Source organism: Rana temporaria, chromosome 3 (assembly GCF_905171775.1).
Source record: "Rana temporaria chromosome 3, aRanTem1.1, whole genome shotgun sequence".
In the NCBI taxonomy this organism is placed as follows: domain Eukaryota; kingdom Metazoa; phylum Chordata; class Amphibia; order Anura; family Ranidae; genus Rana; species Rana temporaria.
In genome coordinates this window covers 372,434,484-372,451,265 of record NC_053491.1, presented here as the reverse complement: position 1 = coordinate 372,451,265, position 16,782 = coordinate 372,434,484, and the positions used below count along the sequence as shown (strand labels likewise).

Here is a 16,782-nt window from a genome sequence, read left to right as displayed (position 1 = left end):
CATATCCCCCCTAATTCTCCTCTTCTCAAGAGTGAATAAATGTAGTTCTTCTAATCTTTCCTCATAGCTGAGCTCCTCCATGCCTCTTATCAGTTTGGTTGCGCTTCTCTGCACTTTCTCCAGTTCTCCGATATCCTTTTTGAGAACTGGTGCCCAAAACTGAACTGCATATTCCAGATGAGGTCTTACTAATGATTTGTACAGGGGCAAAATTATATCTCTGTCTCTGGAGTCCATACCTCTCTTAATACAAGAAAGGACTTTGCTCGCTTTGGAAACCGCAGCTTGGCATTGCATGCCATTATTGAGCTTATGATCAACTAAAACCCCCAGATCCTTCTCCACTACAGATCCCCCCAGTTGTACTCCCCCTAGTATGTATGATGCATGCATATTCTTATCAACAGGTTCGTTATAGAGAAAATTGTTAAAGGGACTCACTGGGTTTGGTCAACTGGTTGAGAAGTCAGGAGGTATTAGGTGAAATGGTAAATGAAATAAGGACTAGAAGTGTCAGATATTAATGTGAATGCCTGTGATCTTTATGGATTTCTCCTACATAATAATAGATTGAGAAAAAAAAAATACAGGTTTTCAGTAATGGTTTGCTTGTGATTAGTCCACTATCCGATCACTTTGCCACTGGTGCTCTGAGCTGTATGGTGTGTTCACTGACCCATGTCTACCAATGTGCCCCTGCAATGCTTTCTTCTTTCCACATGCGAACTGTAGCTGTAAGCACATTGCCCAGTAAATTTTTTAGCACTGGGCATCCCAATGTAACCTACTTTTATGCTTCTCAACCTGAAATTCTAAGTTCAAGTACCAAGTAAAATACAATACAAAAGGGTTACAATTTGGGAGATTGTTACTCTCCATTTGTTATGTTCTATTATAATCAATAGTAAACGAAAATACCAAATTTTGGCTTGTCCTAGTAAAAGAAGGGAAATTTTCCAATGGGGACGCTAGTGAACCTGGTGACAACCAGGAATTCTGTCAATTCGGAGAGAGTTCCTCCAACTTCCTGTTTTGAGTATGGGATCGGAAGTGAATGAAAATCTCTCCAATGGGACACAGATGGCAAAAACAAAAAATCCTGACAGGAGTTATAACCCTCCAATACTCTACCCATACTGAGAGAAAATGCCTTTATTTCTTCTTTAGCTCATCCCAGAGAAATAATTCAGTTAATACAAGTTTAACCCAGAGCAATACAGTGAAGATTAGGTTTTACCTAAAGTCACCTTGTTGGAATTAAAGGGGTTGTAAAGGTTTGTTTTTATTTTTCTAAATAGGTGCCTTTCAGCTAGTGCATTACTGGTTCACTTACCTTTTCCTTCGATTTCCCTTCTAAATGTTTTTTTTTCTTTGTCTGAATTTCTCACTTCCTGTTTCTCCTCAGTAAGCTTGCCCCCCATCATCCGAGCCATTCTGTAGTCCCAAGGGAGGGGGCGAACACGCTGACTAACCCCCAGCCAGAACGGCTTGGATGATAGGGGCAAGCTTACTGGGGAGGAACAGGAAGTGAGAAATTCAGACAAAGAAAACAAATATTTAGAAGGGAAATCGAAGGAAAAGGTAAGTGAACCAACAATGCACTAGCTTAAAGGAACCTATTTTGAAAATAAAAAACAAACCTTTACAACCCCTTTAAGGTTATGTTATTGGAGGTAATTTAATCTACTGCAGTGTAGTTGGTCTAATGAGCACTTTTCCATTATCTGTGAGCCAGAGCCTCTTCATTCTGTGGTGGAGAATTAGCACTCACAAGAAAAAATGGAAAGAAACGAGAAATAGCACTTACAAGAAAAAATGGAAAGAAAAACGTTTTTACTTATTTAATGTTTTTAAAGTGGTTGTAAAAGCTATCTACATTAAGGTAAAAAAAAACTTGCATGATCAGCTCCCTCCTAGTACCCCTAAATACTTACCTGACACTGATCTTGAGCTAGCATTGTGCCTATCTTCAGCAAGGCTGCTCTATTTCCCTCTTCTCACTGGACTGGGAGCTCCTGCTACTGTCAAATTAAATCCTGTGAGGAGGTACATGTTTAATTCCATGCACTTATTTTTTTGTGTAATAATTGTTTTGTCTACTTTTTGGGACGGCTTACTGTATTATGGTGGGTGGTCCTTAATGTTTCTGTTTTATTGTATACTATACTTGTTTATTAAAAATAATAAAAATAATAATAAACAAAAATCCTGTAAAGAGGAAGTGCAGGGGGGTAAAAACACGCTGTGTGTTTCAATATATGCACAAAGCCTGGCTTGGGATCAAGCCCGCACAAGTTCCCCCATAGGAAGCAGCTTGCTATGGAGGCACTTAGGAGGGAGGAGGAGCTGAGAGCATCTGCAGGGCACCCTAGAAGTGGAGGTTTCGGGGCTGCTTTGTGCAAAACTTTTGCACAAAACAGGTAAGTATAACATTTAATTAAAAAAAAAAAAAAATTATTACACATACTTCACATATCTGAACATCTGTATGTCCGAATGAAAATGATTTATTTATTTCAGGAGTGGCAATATTTTATAATAGCGATGAATGAACTAGAGCAGGGATCCCCAACCCCCGGGAGTGGACCGGCGCTGGTCCGTGGCCTGTTGCTGACCGGGTCTCACACCAGGAGATGAGCTGCAATCACGGTCTGCACAGGGCTATCGCTGATCACCACTCATCACCAGCTATGCAGCTATGCCCGTGTGTCCTCTCCTGGCTCCTTCACCTGCCCGTCCGACCAATAATGTCATCCAATCTGCAGGGCAGGGGGCGAGAGGAGCTGCAGATCGAAACGGACAGCTCCTTGCGCTCCCCTGCCCAGCTGATATTATGACATTGTCAGCCAGGGAGAGGACACATGGACTGTTACAGCCTATAACAGGTAGGAGTCCCAAGCAGGTGAGGCATAGATTTATGTTAGAGAGGAATGGAGGAGAGGGGACAGACTGCATGGGGCACTGTGATGTAAAGGGGGCTGTGATTTAAGGGGGGCACTGTAATATAAAGGGGACTGCACTGTGAAGGGGCACTTCTTATGGCTGCAGTTAACTCATGGTTATATTGTTAGGGTTGGGGGTATCCTATCATGACTATATTTTTAGAAATGTTTTTTTTTTCCACTGTCATATTTTAAGGGTTGGGGTTATTCTATGACTATGTTGTTATGTTTGGAGTTCTCGTGGTGGTAAAGTGTCTAGTCTTATGAAAGTGGACTAGATGGTCATTTACATTCTGCCAACAATCTTCCGTTTTGTATTATACTGTATAATGTTTCCCAGCACCCTGATATCAACATCCTTCTGCTTTTGCCTGTCTTGACAGGATGCTGTGGTGGTTTCCTCACATGTGGTAACAATATCCAATCTACATCCTGGCACATCTTACAACTGCAGCATCACCAGTGTCAGCCATCACAGTGCCAGCGTGCCCACCTTCATTACCGTTTCTACACTGGGTAAGCTTCTTTTAGGAGAAGATGCTTCATCTTTTCTTTGTTTGTATGTATTTATGGTTAAAGTATTTCACTACGTATTACATCAGTCAACAGAAACAGCAGAACTCCAGAAATATATTGGCTTTATTCCTTGCGTTTGTAGTTTTGTTTACATTTTTTTCCCCAAATCTTTAGCATTTTCTTCCTTATTCTGCTGTTATTTTGTTCATGGAAAAAAAGTAAATGTATACATTTTTTAGTCCCATTTACATTTACCCAGCTGTTCCCTTGTTGATGAGTGCAGGCTGAATGTTAGGAACAAACAGCCACAGGAGAGCTTAAAAGGAATAATGAGATTATCTGTACCAGAAAACCAATAAATCAACTGTCCCCAGTATTGTCCCATACAAGTCATTCAGCAATAGTGGTGCATATCTGCCATTGCAGAGTGATGGTCCGTATCTCTAGTTACAACATGATGGCCCATGTCTGTAATTTCATCGTTTTGATCTACATCTGTCACCCCCCTAATGATGGTCTATAGCTACCATTCTAAAGTGATAGTCAATATCTGTCATTCCCCAGTGATGGTCCATAATATATGTCTCTCCGTAAAAATGGTCTATATCTGTCATTCCCTATAACCACAGTCTATGTAAGTCTTTCCCCAATGATGGTCCATATCTGTCATTCCATGATGACAGTGCATATCTGTCATTCCTCAATGATAGTCTATATTTCTCATTCTCTAATTATGGTTTATATCTGTCATTAACCAATGACAATGCATATTTGTCATTAATCAATTATAGCATATACCTATCTCTCCCTAATGATGGTCCATATCTGTTATTCTTCAATGATGGTTTATATCTGTCATTATGCATATCTCTTGTTTCCCAGTGACAGTCCACTTATGTCATTCCACAATGACAGTCCATATATTTAATTCTTCAGAAATGATTTATATCTTTACCATATTTACCAAGAGATGATACAAAACTGTACATTTTCAGTGATAGTGTTTGACTGTCATTCACCAAAACTCTTCATGACTTTCCTTTCAAAATTATGCTGCATATTTGTGATTGCCTAGTGATAAGAGTTATGCTGCTTACAGACATTAGATGGTAACCTGTCATTTAAGATCAATATAGAAATTTGCTAGTTCGCATTGGACAAACCTGCAGATTTGTGTCTATTGAGGAGGAAGAGGGACTCTGACTGTATTGTGTGAAACATCATTTGGGTAGGAATATCCACGCCAGCCAGTAAGTCTTCCTCCAAGCAGATGTAGCCAAGGAATATTAGTGAAGATCAAGGGAGGAACAGCATTTAGGCCGGAATCACACTAGTGCGTTGCTTTTTTGAGCTGCGTTGTCGTTGCAGATTTCTCTAGAGGGTGTTCTGCAGATCAACTGCGGTTTAGCTGCAGATCAGGTGCGAATTTGGAGACCTGGGAGAACTTCCGGGTGAGAGGAGAGTGGGGGAGAATTGTATTGAGCTGAATGAGAGAAACTCCTGCAGAGAACTGAACACATGTGCGAATTAGATGCGTACCCATAGAAGATAATGGGACTGAATTCGCACCTGAGCCGCACCGCAAGACATAAAAACCGCATGCGGTTTGGAGGCAATACGCAGTGCGGATGCATCGCACATATGTGAACCAGCCTCATTGAAAACAATGTATTTTGAAATGTCCTGCGAATTAGATGCGGTTTAAACCGCACTCAATTCGCATAGGTGTGAACCTGGCCTTAAAGGTTCCTTGATCCAATTATATATAGTCAGTTTTGGTGAATGAGCTCTTATGTTTAACGGTACCTTTTTAGTGTTTCACCCATAAAGTCTTGGATTTACTAAAGGCAAATAGACTGTGTAATTTTCCCCAGAGCTTAGTGATTGTGGTAAAGCTATACTGATTGCCATCATCCAATCATGTGCAAGCAAAAATGCTGTTTTTAAAAAAAAAAATCCTTGCACCTGATTGAGTATTTTTTTTAAAGTGAAACTTGCCACAATAACTAGGCTCTGCAACTGCACTTGCAAAGTGCACACAGTCTTTTTGCCTTTAGTAAATATACACTACAATGTTTTTGTTTACTATATTTGTTCATTGACTTGCAGTAAAATGTTTTTTCTGCTTTCCAGTTGATGAAATGAATCCAAATGTCGTGGTGATTTCTTTGCTGGCTGTGCTGAGCATTCTCCTAATCGGACTCTTGCTAGCCACTCTAGTAGTCCTACGCCGGAAACACCTCCAAATGTCACGGTAAAAGAAAGTTTGGGATATATATAGAAATACGAGAGAGAGAGAGAGAGAGAGTCATAGATGGGGGTTGTTATGTATAGTGTAGTTACACAGTGTAGAAGGGAATATATATGGTAAGTGTAATAAGACAGGAAGAGAAATTGTCTAGAGCAGGGGTCTCCAAACTTTCAAAAGAAAGGGCCAGTTTACTGTCCTTCAGACTTTAGGGGGGCCGGACTGTACCAAGTGGGAGTAAACAATGTCCCATCTTTGGTATTAGGGGGAAAAATAGTTGTCGTCAGGAGGAATAGTGCCCTATTGTTGGTGTCAGTGGTAGGAATCGTGCCCCCCCTGTTGGTGTCGGTGACAGAAATAATGCCTCAAGGGCCAGATAAAGGCTAGCAAAGGGCCGCATCTGGCCCCAGGGCCACAGTTTGGAGACCACTGGTCTTGAGCAGAGGGTTCTCTGCTTACCAGAGGGTATGTTAGGAGGTCTGGGATGCAACTGTGTATAATTAATAGGGAAATGTATACATAGGGGCTGATTTACTAAAGGGAAAAAGCCCTCTTCAAGTGCAGTTGCTCCAGAGCTTAGTAAATGTTATTTTTCGTTCTTTGCACGTGATTGGGTACTCTTTTCAAAGTGAAGCCTTACCTCATTTACCAAACTCTGGATCAACTGCACTTGCAGAGGGCAACTGCCCTTTGCAAAGTTTGCAGTCTATTTGCCTTTAGTAAATCAACCCCATAGTGTGTGTGTGTGTGTGTGTAATGAAATGTGGGAGTGCTTTATATAGTGGTGGGCTTAACTAGACGGGAAGAGACATAATCTGGAGTAGAATGTTACCTACCTATTGGAGGGATTAGATGAAAGGTCTGTTGGGAAGTCCTCCTGTTATGAGTGCCTACACACACAACTACCTGGTTCTACCATCTTCTTTAACCAATAAGCATCTCAGATAAGTGAAGAACACTAATAATCTCATCTGTGATTTTGTAAAGAGTGAACTGTTAAACCTCGTACACACGATCGGACCTTTGTCCGACCAAACTCACATCGGAATTCCAACGGAATTCCATCGAGGAAAAGAGAACATGTTCTCTATCTAAACTCCAACGGAATTCTTTGGAAAAAAGTCAGATGGGGCATTTCCGATGTAAATAGTCAGTCAAACTTTTTCCATCAGAAATTCCGATCGTGTGTACAGGGCTTAAGGGACCCTTGAGGAGCTGATATTTAGAAGACTGCTTGGTAAAAAAAAAATTTGCTCTGTTTATCCAGGGAGTGCGGAGCAGGAACATTTGTAAATTTTGCCACTCTGGAGAGAGACGGAAAGCTTCCATATAATTGGTGAGTGTCCTTTCCCTTTCGCCGATCTTTATATCTGACACCAAAATGGCAGACAGTGTCCTAAGAATTGATGCTTGAGTTTTCCCATGTGCAAAATCTGAGGATCTGTATATCACTTCAAGATGATGCATTCAAAGCAAAAGTCCCATTCATTTGTGTTTGTGGCTAGTTTACATCTATGTGCTGCAGTTTAGTACTTTTTGTGTGTTTATGTGAATAAAGAAGACTCAAGGAAATTAATGATAAATTAATGATAAATGCAGAAAAAGCATGTCATTTTGTATATTTTAAATACATTTGCAGCATGGAAACACCCTCTTCTGAATGTTTTCCCCACAATCTGCATAACGCATGTGGAAAAAAAGTGTGTTAAAAAAAAGCACAAAAATTCATGTATATGCATGTCAAAAACGCACGTTGCTGCATCCGCATAGGTGTGACAGGTCCTTAGTCCTTGTACTGTGGCAGACGCTTTCTCTAACCTCCATTTCTCTGTCCCTGCATATTAATGCTCCCAGGCGTCGAAGCATTTTTGCTTTCCTAACCCTCCTGCCCTCGTGTCTGTGGACTGACTACCTCTTGGCTTTTTATATTAATCCATGGTAAGTCCTTTCCATTCTTCTGCTAATTTCAATTCTGTATATCTACTAGTTTTGCAGTACACATATATACCAGAGTCAGCACTAACCATTAGGGCATTCTCCAGTGAAGAGCAGGGCTTGCTTCCCTTTGTAGAAATATCATATGCTGATATTTTTTTTACTATCTTACGTAGTTAACTACATTTAGGCACTTGTACTGTCATGTCCTTTAATTGGCCAACATGACAGCTGTGTCAGGTGATGATTTCACATCAGGACACTGCTGGTTGGCCACTATAAAAATAAAGCTGCCAATGATCCCCCATATAAACTATCTTTGGCTGCCTCCTTCCCCTCCTGTCTCTACAGAAATACAATTTTAAGGGTTTGTGGAGCCTGGATGTCATCTTTATGTTGCATCATGACTCCATGCCTGACTGCCCTATAAATTATCTTGGCAGCTTCAGGGTTATCTGTGTGCTCACTTTGCATTCATAATGCATAAAGCTAAACATTTTAGTTTAGTTTTTATTTACTGTGGCTTTAAAGAGTTCAGTGCTTACGATTTAATCTCTGATAACACAAGTCTTAATATGCATAGCGTAATCTGCATAAACTCTTTAGGAACCTAACCCACACCCCTAATACCCCACTTATCCTTAACACTGAAGCAACTATATTGCATTTTGCCTTCTAGCAGGCTCCACACACTTTCCCTAAATAGGTTTTTATGTTTTTTTTCCCCATAGCGTTACCCGAATATTTTACCAGAGAAGTAGTGACGTTTGTCTGGAATCGCAGTGTCCAGTTAGGTTAGTCGCTGACTGTAATGGCCAGTTATCCTCAGCATTCTGCCCCACAATCACATGCCCACTGAATGTTGCCATGTTAAAGAAAGTATTTTTGTACGGTACGCCACATTATGTTGGTATTCGTTTTTGAAACGAATTAATACAAATAAATATATTGCGCTCATCTGGAATGCAAGATTGCTTCCTATTCCTCTAGGGTTTTGAAATGTATAAATCTCTCACATTTTTCTAATCACGTACAGAGGAAATGCTTTCTTTCTGTGTCACCTTCAATGTTTCATTGCTTATCCGCTCACTCAGTATGCTCAACTGCCACTGTCAACAGCCAACAGTATCCTAAGCTGCCACTGTTCCAATCCTCAGTGTCCTCAGCTTCTACTGTCTCAACCCTCAGTATGGTCAACTTTCACTGTCTCCAACCAAAAGTATCCCCAGCTCCCACTTTCCCCAAACCTCAGTATACCCGGCAACCATTGTTCCAATGCTCAGTATGCTCAACTGCCACTGTCTCTGATTATCACTTCCCTCAGATGCCTCTGTACCCAAGCCTCAGCACCCTTAGCTGCCACTATTCACAGTTCTATGTAATGTCATCTATCACTGTTTTAAACCCTCAGCTGTCCCTCACTACCATCAACTGCCACTGTCCTCGACTTTCTGTAATCTCAGATGCCCTGCCCCTAACCATCAATATAGGGTAAGACAGAGTGAGTCCAGAGATGGGCAACAAACATGGTCAAAGGTCTAGAGCAGGGGTGTCCAACCTTTTGAAGAGCGAGGGCCACTAAAGCGAATTGGTAGCTGGTCGCGGGCCACAATGAGCAGAGCCGGAGGATGACAGGTCCGTGTCCACAGACACAGCCCACTCTACTCTATGGTCCGATTGAGTCAGACTGATCCTGTGAAAGGGACCTAAGGCTGCTTTCACACTGATGCACTGCAATTTGCCCAAACTGCGGGTGCAGCGCAGTGCACCTGTGGATTTTCTGCGTGTTAGCTGCCCTTTGCCATAAACTTCTATTATCTCCTGCAGGTGTGGCACACTTTCTGAAAGCGCAACAAACCCGCAGGTAATAACAGAAGTCTATGGTTCAGTGCTTGTTTCCTCTATCAGCGGATTCATTCACAAAACTGCTGCTCTGGGATGGCGGGTCCGCAACTCGTGATCTGAGCTTGCCAACCTGCCATCCCAGAGCAGGAGGTCGAGGGCCACATCAGAGGGCTCCACGGGCCACATGTGGCCCCCGGGCCACTGGTTGGGCACCCCTGGTCTAGAGAATAAAACATATTAGGAGAGACTTCAATAATTTAATATGTACGAAGGGAAAGGGGAAACATGACTGAAACCTTTAAATACATCAAGGGGATGAATAAGGTTCAGGAGGGCAGTATATTCAGTATAAAGTCAAGATCAAGAACACAGGGACATGACTTCAAACTAGCAGGAGGAAAGTTCAAAACTAATCTTAGAAAGTATTATTTTACTGAAACAGTAGTTGATGCTTGGAATAGACTTAGACAGCATAGGAAGTGACTTAGTCAACAATAAGTGGATTCAAACATACTATATATATATATAAATAGGACAGATTTAATGGCCCACTTTTTTAAGCTATCACTCTTCTTAGATCCTTGGCTGCCACTGTCCCCAATTCTGAGTGTCCTCAGCAGCCACTGTTTCAAGCCTTAGTATGTCTACCTTTCAATCTCACCAGCCCTTAGCTGGAACTGTCATTAACCCTCAGTATCCTCAGCTGCCACTATCCCTTTTCCTCAGTACCATAATTTGCCATGTTTTCCAACACTTTCTGTACACTCAGCTTTTTTGTCTCCAACCCTCATCACTATCAGCTGCCACTGTCCCAAAACCTCAGAAAACTCAGCTTTTGATATCTCCAACTCTCAATTTGTTCAGATGCCACTGTCCCCAAACCTTGGTACCTTCAACTGCCTTTGTTCCTAAAATTCATTATCATTACACCCAGTACCTTTTATTTTTTAAGAAGGTTAAGGATTTAGGCCTCGTACACACGACCGAGAAACTCAACAGAATCCATCAAGAAACTTGGTGGGAGAGCTTTTTTGCAGAGGAAAACGGTCGTGTGTATGTTTTTCATCAAGGAAACCGTCGAGGAACTTGACGAGGAAAAAAGAGAACAAGTTCTCTTTTTCCTCAACGGGAGTCTCAATTTCCTCGTCGTGTTCCTCGTCGGGCTGGTTTTCGACGAGTAACGCGAGCGTGTGTATGCTAAGAAACCCGCGAATGCTCAGAATGAAGTATGAGACGGGAGCGCACCTTAGGTAAAAGTAGCGTTTATAATGGAGATAACACATTTTTCACGCTGTAACAGACTGAAAAGTGCAAATCATCTCTTACCAAACTTCTACTTAACACGCAGTAACATGAGATTAGAAAAAGCAGCCCCAAGGGTTGTGCCAGTGGAATCGAACTTCCCCTGCCATTGTATGTGTTGTACGTCACCGCGTTTGAGAACGAGGAGATTTTGTCTTGACCATGTGTACGCAAAGCAAGCTTGTCGAGTTCCTCGACAAGCCTAACAAGGAACTCGTCGAGGAAAACAACGTGTCTTTTCCGACGAGTTCCTCGGTCGTGTGTACGAGGCCTTAGGCTTCTATAGGCAGAACAATGGGACTTTTAGGTCATTCTCTATTCAGACAATGGACATAGGATTACCCCAAGGCCTATGTCTTATTTATAACTGACATTGAGATTTAATGCTGTTTCCAGCTCATGAGCAAGTGTCAAGACATTTCTCCTCACTTTATCTGTGAAAGTCAAACCAAAATGAGAGGAGTGGTTGTCACTAGAACATAAAGTCACAGACAGCAAATAAAATATTGTCAGATATTCTAACCCTTCACTATTCAACTGAAAATGTGTTTTTGATGTTGTCATATGCTGACAGAAGCTCTTATGTCTCACACACTTGGCCGGACTTTCCGAGAAAAAAAGTCAGACTGGCTTTTTTTCTCGGAAAGTCCGGCCGTGTGTAGCCTCCATCGAACTTTTTTGTTGCAAGTCCGACGGACCTTAGATAGAGAATCTGTTCTCTTTCTTTCCGACGGACTCACGACGGACTTTTGCAAGGTCAAAAGTCCAACCGTGTGTACAAGGCATAACACTGCCTTTCCTATGGGCTAATATTTACCAGCACTATATCATGATTGCCTACCCATAAAGGAAGAGGAGTCCAATGACTTTGCTCCTGAAGGTCCTTTTCATGGCAGTTAATTTCCTATAGTAAATCTTTAGTGGATATTTCGAATTATAGCCGCAGACTATGCATATTGTCTTACTATCACTGTCTTTAAACTCACAGATACACCTGCAATACTGCAGATATCTCAGTGAGTGAATTGGCATTGCTCCTCCTCATTATAATTAGTATTCGTTTTTATACATTTTTCTCTGTACTGCAATGCTGCCGTCAGCCTCTCGTACATTTTCTAGGTGAACACAAAATGATGAGCACTTTCCTTGACATTGTGATCTGCTATCTGATGCTTCTATTTTCTTCATTCATTTATTTTCCTTTACAATATATTTTTTTGTTCCAGGAACAAGAATGGATTTAAGAAACGTAAACTGACAAAGTATGTTTCTTTTGAACTGTCACACGCAATTTTATATCTGTTCTTTTATATCAATGTATTTACTAACACAAAGTTCAAAGTTCAGTCAGGTTTGTGTTTACTGAACTTAGTCAGGTCAGTTGCTGGTGAATGAAGACCAGTTTATGGGTCACTGCCCTTTGCCCTATTAATTAGATTTAATAGACCTTTTCACATAATTTGAGACGGGTTGCCAGCTTTATTTTCACACACTTTATTTTCATTCTCATTAAAAATACTTACTTACTAGAAACATGTAAGGCAGAATATTTAGCATTGCTACACATTGGGATCTGTTTATCAGTGTATTTCTATACCCAAAATCTACACAACCTCTACCAAGATTCACAAATTTCCTAATTTGTGTGAATCTTGGGTAAAACAATAATAAATATTTCCCTCAATATGCAATTAATTTAATGCTTTTTCAGCCCTAAGGTGCCTTTCACACAGAGTAGATCCACTGGACGGACTCCGCTAGCTCAGCAGGGGATCGCTCCGTTGATCCCCACTGAGCAGGTGGATGACAGGTCTGTCTCCGCTGGACGGATGGCGAACATATCACCATCTGTCTGTTTTGAGCAGATCTTATCGGATGGCAGGCGGGTGTCCCTCCACGAATATTCGTGTATTTACCCGTGATTCCCTTTTACCCGTCAGACACAACCTCTTGCCCACAGTAGAGACCCCAAATTATAGGCAGTCAATGCACTTAGAGGTGTGCAGACTTGCTGTGTAAGCTTTATCCACTCCTGGATCACAGATTATGCCAACCAAAGCTGCCCAATACTTTTCCTAAAGTAACAGATAAGAATTGCATAAAAACACGATAGACCATGCCACTAGTACTGGCTCCAGCAGCAGATTATGTCTGCACAAGCCTCACCCAGATGTATGTTTTATCCAAAAATACATTTTCAAGGGGATTTTATAAATATATTTTTCACTACACTTTTACTTTTATTGATAGCTCAGCACTGTTTTATTTAAACAAATGCTTCCACTAAGCAGAATGGCAGCAGGGAGTCAGCAGCCAAGCCTTTTACACTGGGAGTTGGGCATGCAGTACATGTCCTGCGGGCTGCAGTAGGTGGCTGTTAGGGGAAGAAACGTGCATTACTTGTTTTATAATAATTTTCAACTTCAGCTAGAAAAACGTTAGCTAGACTTATGCCGCGTACACATGATCAGGCTTTTGCCCGGCCAAATCACATCGGAATTCTGATGGAATTCCATCGGAAAAATATAGAACATGTTCTATATCTAAACTCTGATGGAATTCATGAGAATTTCCAATGAAAAAACTAAAAACCTCAGATGGGGGTACACACGATCGGAAAATCCGATGGAAAAAGTCCATCTGACTTTTTCCATCGGAAATTCTGATTGTGTGTACGGGGCATAAGGCTTTAAAGTTATGCATACAAGATGATTGCGTAGCCAGCAGTTTGGGGAACACAGCAAGACAACACAGATTGGGGGAACTAGGGGGAAAAGTAGCAAGAGATCTCACAAGGGGTCATGAAAAAGTGATGTCTATGCAGTTCTGTGGTACAGAATGTTACCTAGAGGAATGAGTGTATGACACAACTGGAGAGGAGAAAAGATACTACAAGGAATTGTTACACAATGCTTGACATAAAAGGGTAAGGCCATTATAAACAGCAACCATAAAGTAGCTGGGACACACTTTCACCTCTAGATGGGTTTATATTGGTCATCTTTTTCCCCATAGTCTAAAACGCTTTTTAAAAATAAAGTTGCTGCAATCAGTCCAACACTCATGGCCGAGTTTTAGTTTGCTCGAACCTCTGTCACTATCATATGTTGTCTATAGTTAGGGTTTGATCAATGTGAAATATAGAGAAAAACATGAAGAAAAGTGAAAGAAAAAAAGAATATACTGAACACGATTATTCTGCTGGTGGAACTACCTACCACCCTAGAAGCCCACACAGATTCTGGGGGGCCTGGGAATCCCTAAGGGTTAGGGGAATAGGTGACAGAGCCTCATACCTGCTCAGCAATCCATGTAGAATATCATTGCCCTGGGGCTCCAACCACAACTATACTTCAGACTTTTCCACTTACTGGTCGCCAATGTAAAGGGGATATTTACACTGACCACCAATGCAACAGACAGTTCTAAACACTGGCCCATAGTATGTAGAAGACTCTTCTTGATTATTTCTGCTTTTTAAGCCATTTCCTTTTGGATGACTGAGAGGTACCTGAAATGTAAATTTGAGCTAATTGTCTTCTGTCGGAATTGACTTACACATCTAACTGTGAAGAATAAGACCTCATACGTTTTCTGCCTCAGGATCACCTTTATGTAGCCCTTTCATACACCCTTTGTATCTAGAACATCTCAAAGTCGTGCCACATTCACTTGTTCATCATCTCCTAAACACATTCCCAATTACTGGTAATCTCTTACCTTAACTTAGCAATATTTTACTAGTTGGTATTCCACCTACAAGGCATTTGTCTTTACAGTTTTGTCATAAATGCTACAGCAAGGTTTACCTATTCCTCTCTACCAAGCAACTATTTTCAAAACTATCCTGTCTATTCCCCAACTGACCTGCTTATACCCTTCTCACGTATTACCTCATTCCATTTATGAGCCATCATCTGGGATATTTATCCCCACTCTTTTAGTCCTATTTATCACATGTTTAAAAGTTGAACTTCAGTATATAGCTATCTTTCTTTTGATAGCGATCCCACCCACCACCTCCACCATCAGTTGTGAAGTTTTATGCCCTTATTGTATCATTTATCTCAGTTTTCCACCTTAAACCCGTAAAGAAAAAGGGGACCAGCCATGCTTAGTTTTCATTCTACTCTACTACACTGGATGGTGATGGGAGCCAAGTGAAGAAAGCAGATCACTTCAGTAATACCCACAACATTAGCCTGCCCTACACCAACAGTGATTGGCATTTAGAGCACATCATGTCTGTTTCAATAGTTTTTCTTGTTTTTTGGAAAACAATTAGGATAAAAAACAGGAGATCATATAATGGAGCAGCAAACAATCCTCATCTGCTCCAAGCATGTATCGGGGAAACATACAAATACAAAGTTAGGTAGAAACTGATGAGGACCAATGCACCTTGATAAGAACTCCGTCCTAACTAGGTTAACTCGAGTTTAAGGAAGACATCAACGTTTTATATATTACTACTAGAGTGTTCGAGTAACATCAACGCAGGAGGTGCACCATCTGGTTAACCCCTCGATGAAGCATATATACATACGAAAGAACGTGTACTTGAGAGCCTAGCATTGCTTTGGCTTAATCCTAATTAAATAGTATTAGCGGCAATAGTGCCTCTTACTCATATTGACCGATAATTAAGGCAATTGCAATTTTCACCATTGCAACTATCCCGTATGAGGGATCAAATTACCCAAAATATGCCCAGAAGAGTCTGGGTTACAAAAAAGGGGCTAATCACATACAATGCCAAGTTTGGCTAAGAGCAGTGAAGGAAATAGAATGGGAAGAGGGAAAGAGGAATAAAGGAAAAATCCATCCAGGAACCTCCTGCCAGTTGACTTAATAATATTTTTATACATTAGGGACCTGCAAGTAGGCAAGCCAGACCATATTTTGTCGAAAAAGGGTTGTTTGTCGCGTAGAACACTCATTATTTTTTCGTTCAACATGATCCACGTAAGCTTGTGTTTCATCATTGCCATGTCTATATAACAGGGCTTTTCCATGCTGTAGCTATGGCATTTTTTGCCGCAAGGAACATAAAATAATCTGTCTGGCTATGTCAGGGTACATAATCCACTGGTTTATTCAATAGCGCAACCCTAGCATCCTTAATGATGTTAACCACGGTGACCGAAAATATAAATGAATGAACCCTCATCCAAAAGCTGCAAATCTTGGGATATGTCCACCAAATGTGTAGTGTTGGGCCCGTCTGGCCACAACCCCTGAGGAGGGGGGGGGGGGGGGGGAAGCCTCCGGATACATTTTAGACAGAGGCTCCAGCACTAAATACCATCTAGCTTTCTAGCTTGAACTTTTTATCCTGCCTCAATCAGGGCAACATCGAGAATAACTTTATGGATTCTTAAACTCCATTTGCAGAGGACATCATGTCTAAGCTAATGCACATAGCTTTGCTTAAATGTAGAGAATAAAAAAACAGAAAACTAGATGCTGTAAGTTACATGTGCTCACTGCTTGAAATCCAAATAACAATGTACAAAATAAAACACTAGTTAGAGCAACTCTTTAATACTCCTTGCTCGGTTGCTCCTGTATACATTGATAATACAGCACACATTATCACCTAGCACTATAAGAGAAAAAAAAACACATGGAAACAACACTGTATTTACACATATAGCATTATAACACAACATGCAATGTCAGCAGCATAGCTCCCAACTGTCCCTGATTTAGAGGGACTCTCCCTGATTTTGAGCAATGTCCCACTGTCCCTCTTCCTCCTCATTTGTCCCTCATTTTGGTCTGATCTGTAGAGTAATGCATATAAAATGCACTTTTTATCTTTCAAAAAGTGTTTCCCAGTGCTAAACCTTTCATCTGATTTCTAAATTGCTGCATTTGTATATTTTAAAAGCCAATATAAAGAAATAGTAAAGGGGGAAAAAAAAGTCCTTATGGATTTAATTAAACTTTTTTTTTGTTAATTCTCCTTTAAGGGGGTGTGGCAGGGGGCGT

The 16,782-nt window shown here is 41.0% G+C and overlaps 1 protein-coding gene across 3 annotated transcripts in view; it reads left to right on the top strand.

Annotated features, from left to right (window-relative positions):
* The window catches only part of PTPRO (protein tyrosine phosphatase receptor type O), a 112,553-nt gene that overhangs the window by 78,146 nt on the left and 17,625 nt on the right, over positions 1-16,782 (top strand). Inside the window, exons 14-19 of one of the 3 annotated variants that reach the window (XM_040345525.1) lie at positions 3,326-3,458; positions 5,592-5,712; positions 6,974-7,042; positions 7,561-7,644; positions 8,373-8,435; positions 12,015-12,050. In XM_040345525.1, coding sequence (XP_040201459.1) covers positions 3,326-3,458; positions 5,592-5,712; positions 6,974-7,042; positions 7,561-7,644; positions 8,373-8,435; positions 12,015-12,050 — 506 coding nt within the window. The remainder of the gene's footprint in view (positions 1-3,325; positions 3,459-5,591; positions 5,713-6,973; positions 7,043-7,560; positions 7,645-8,372; positions 8,436-12,014; positions 12,051-16,782) is intronic. The other 2 variants (XM_040345526.1, XM_040345527.1) reach the window with 2 other exon arrangements.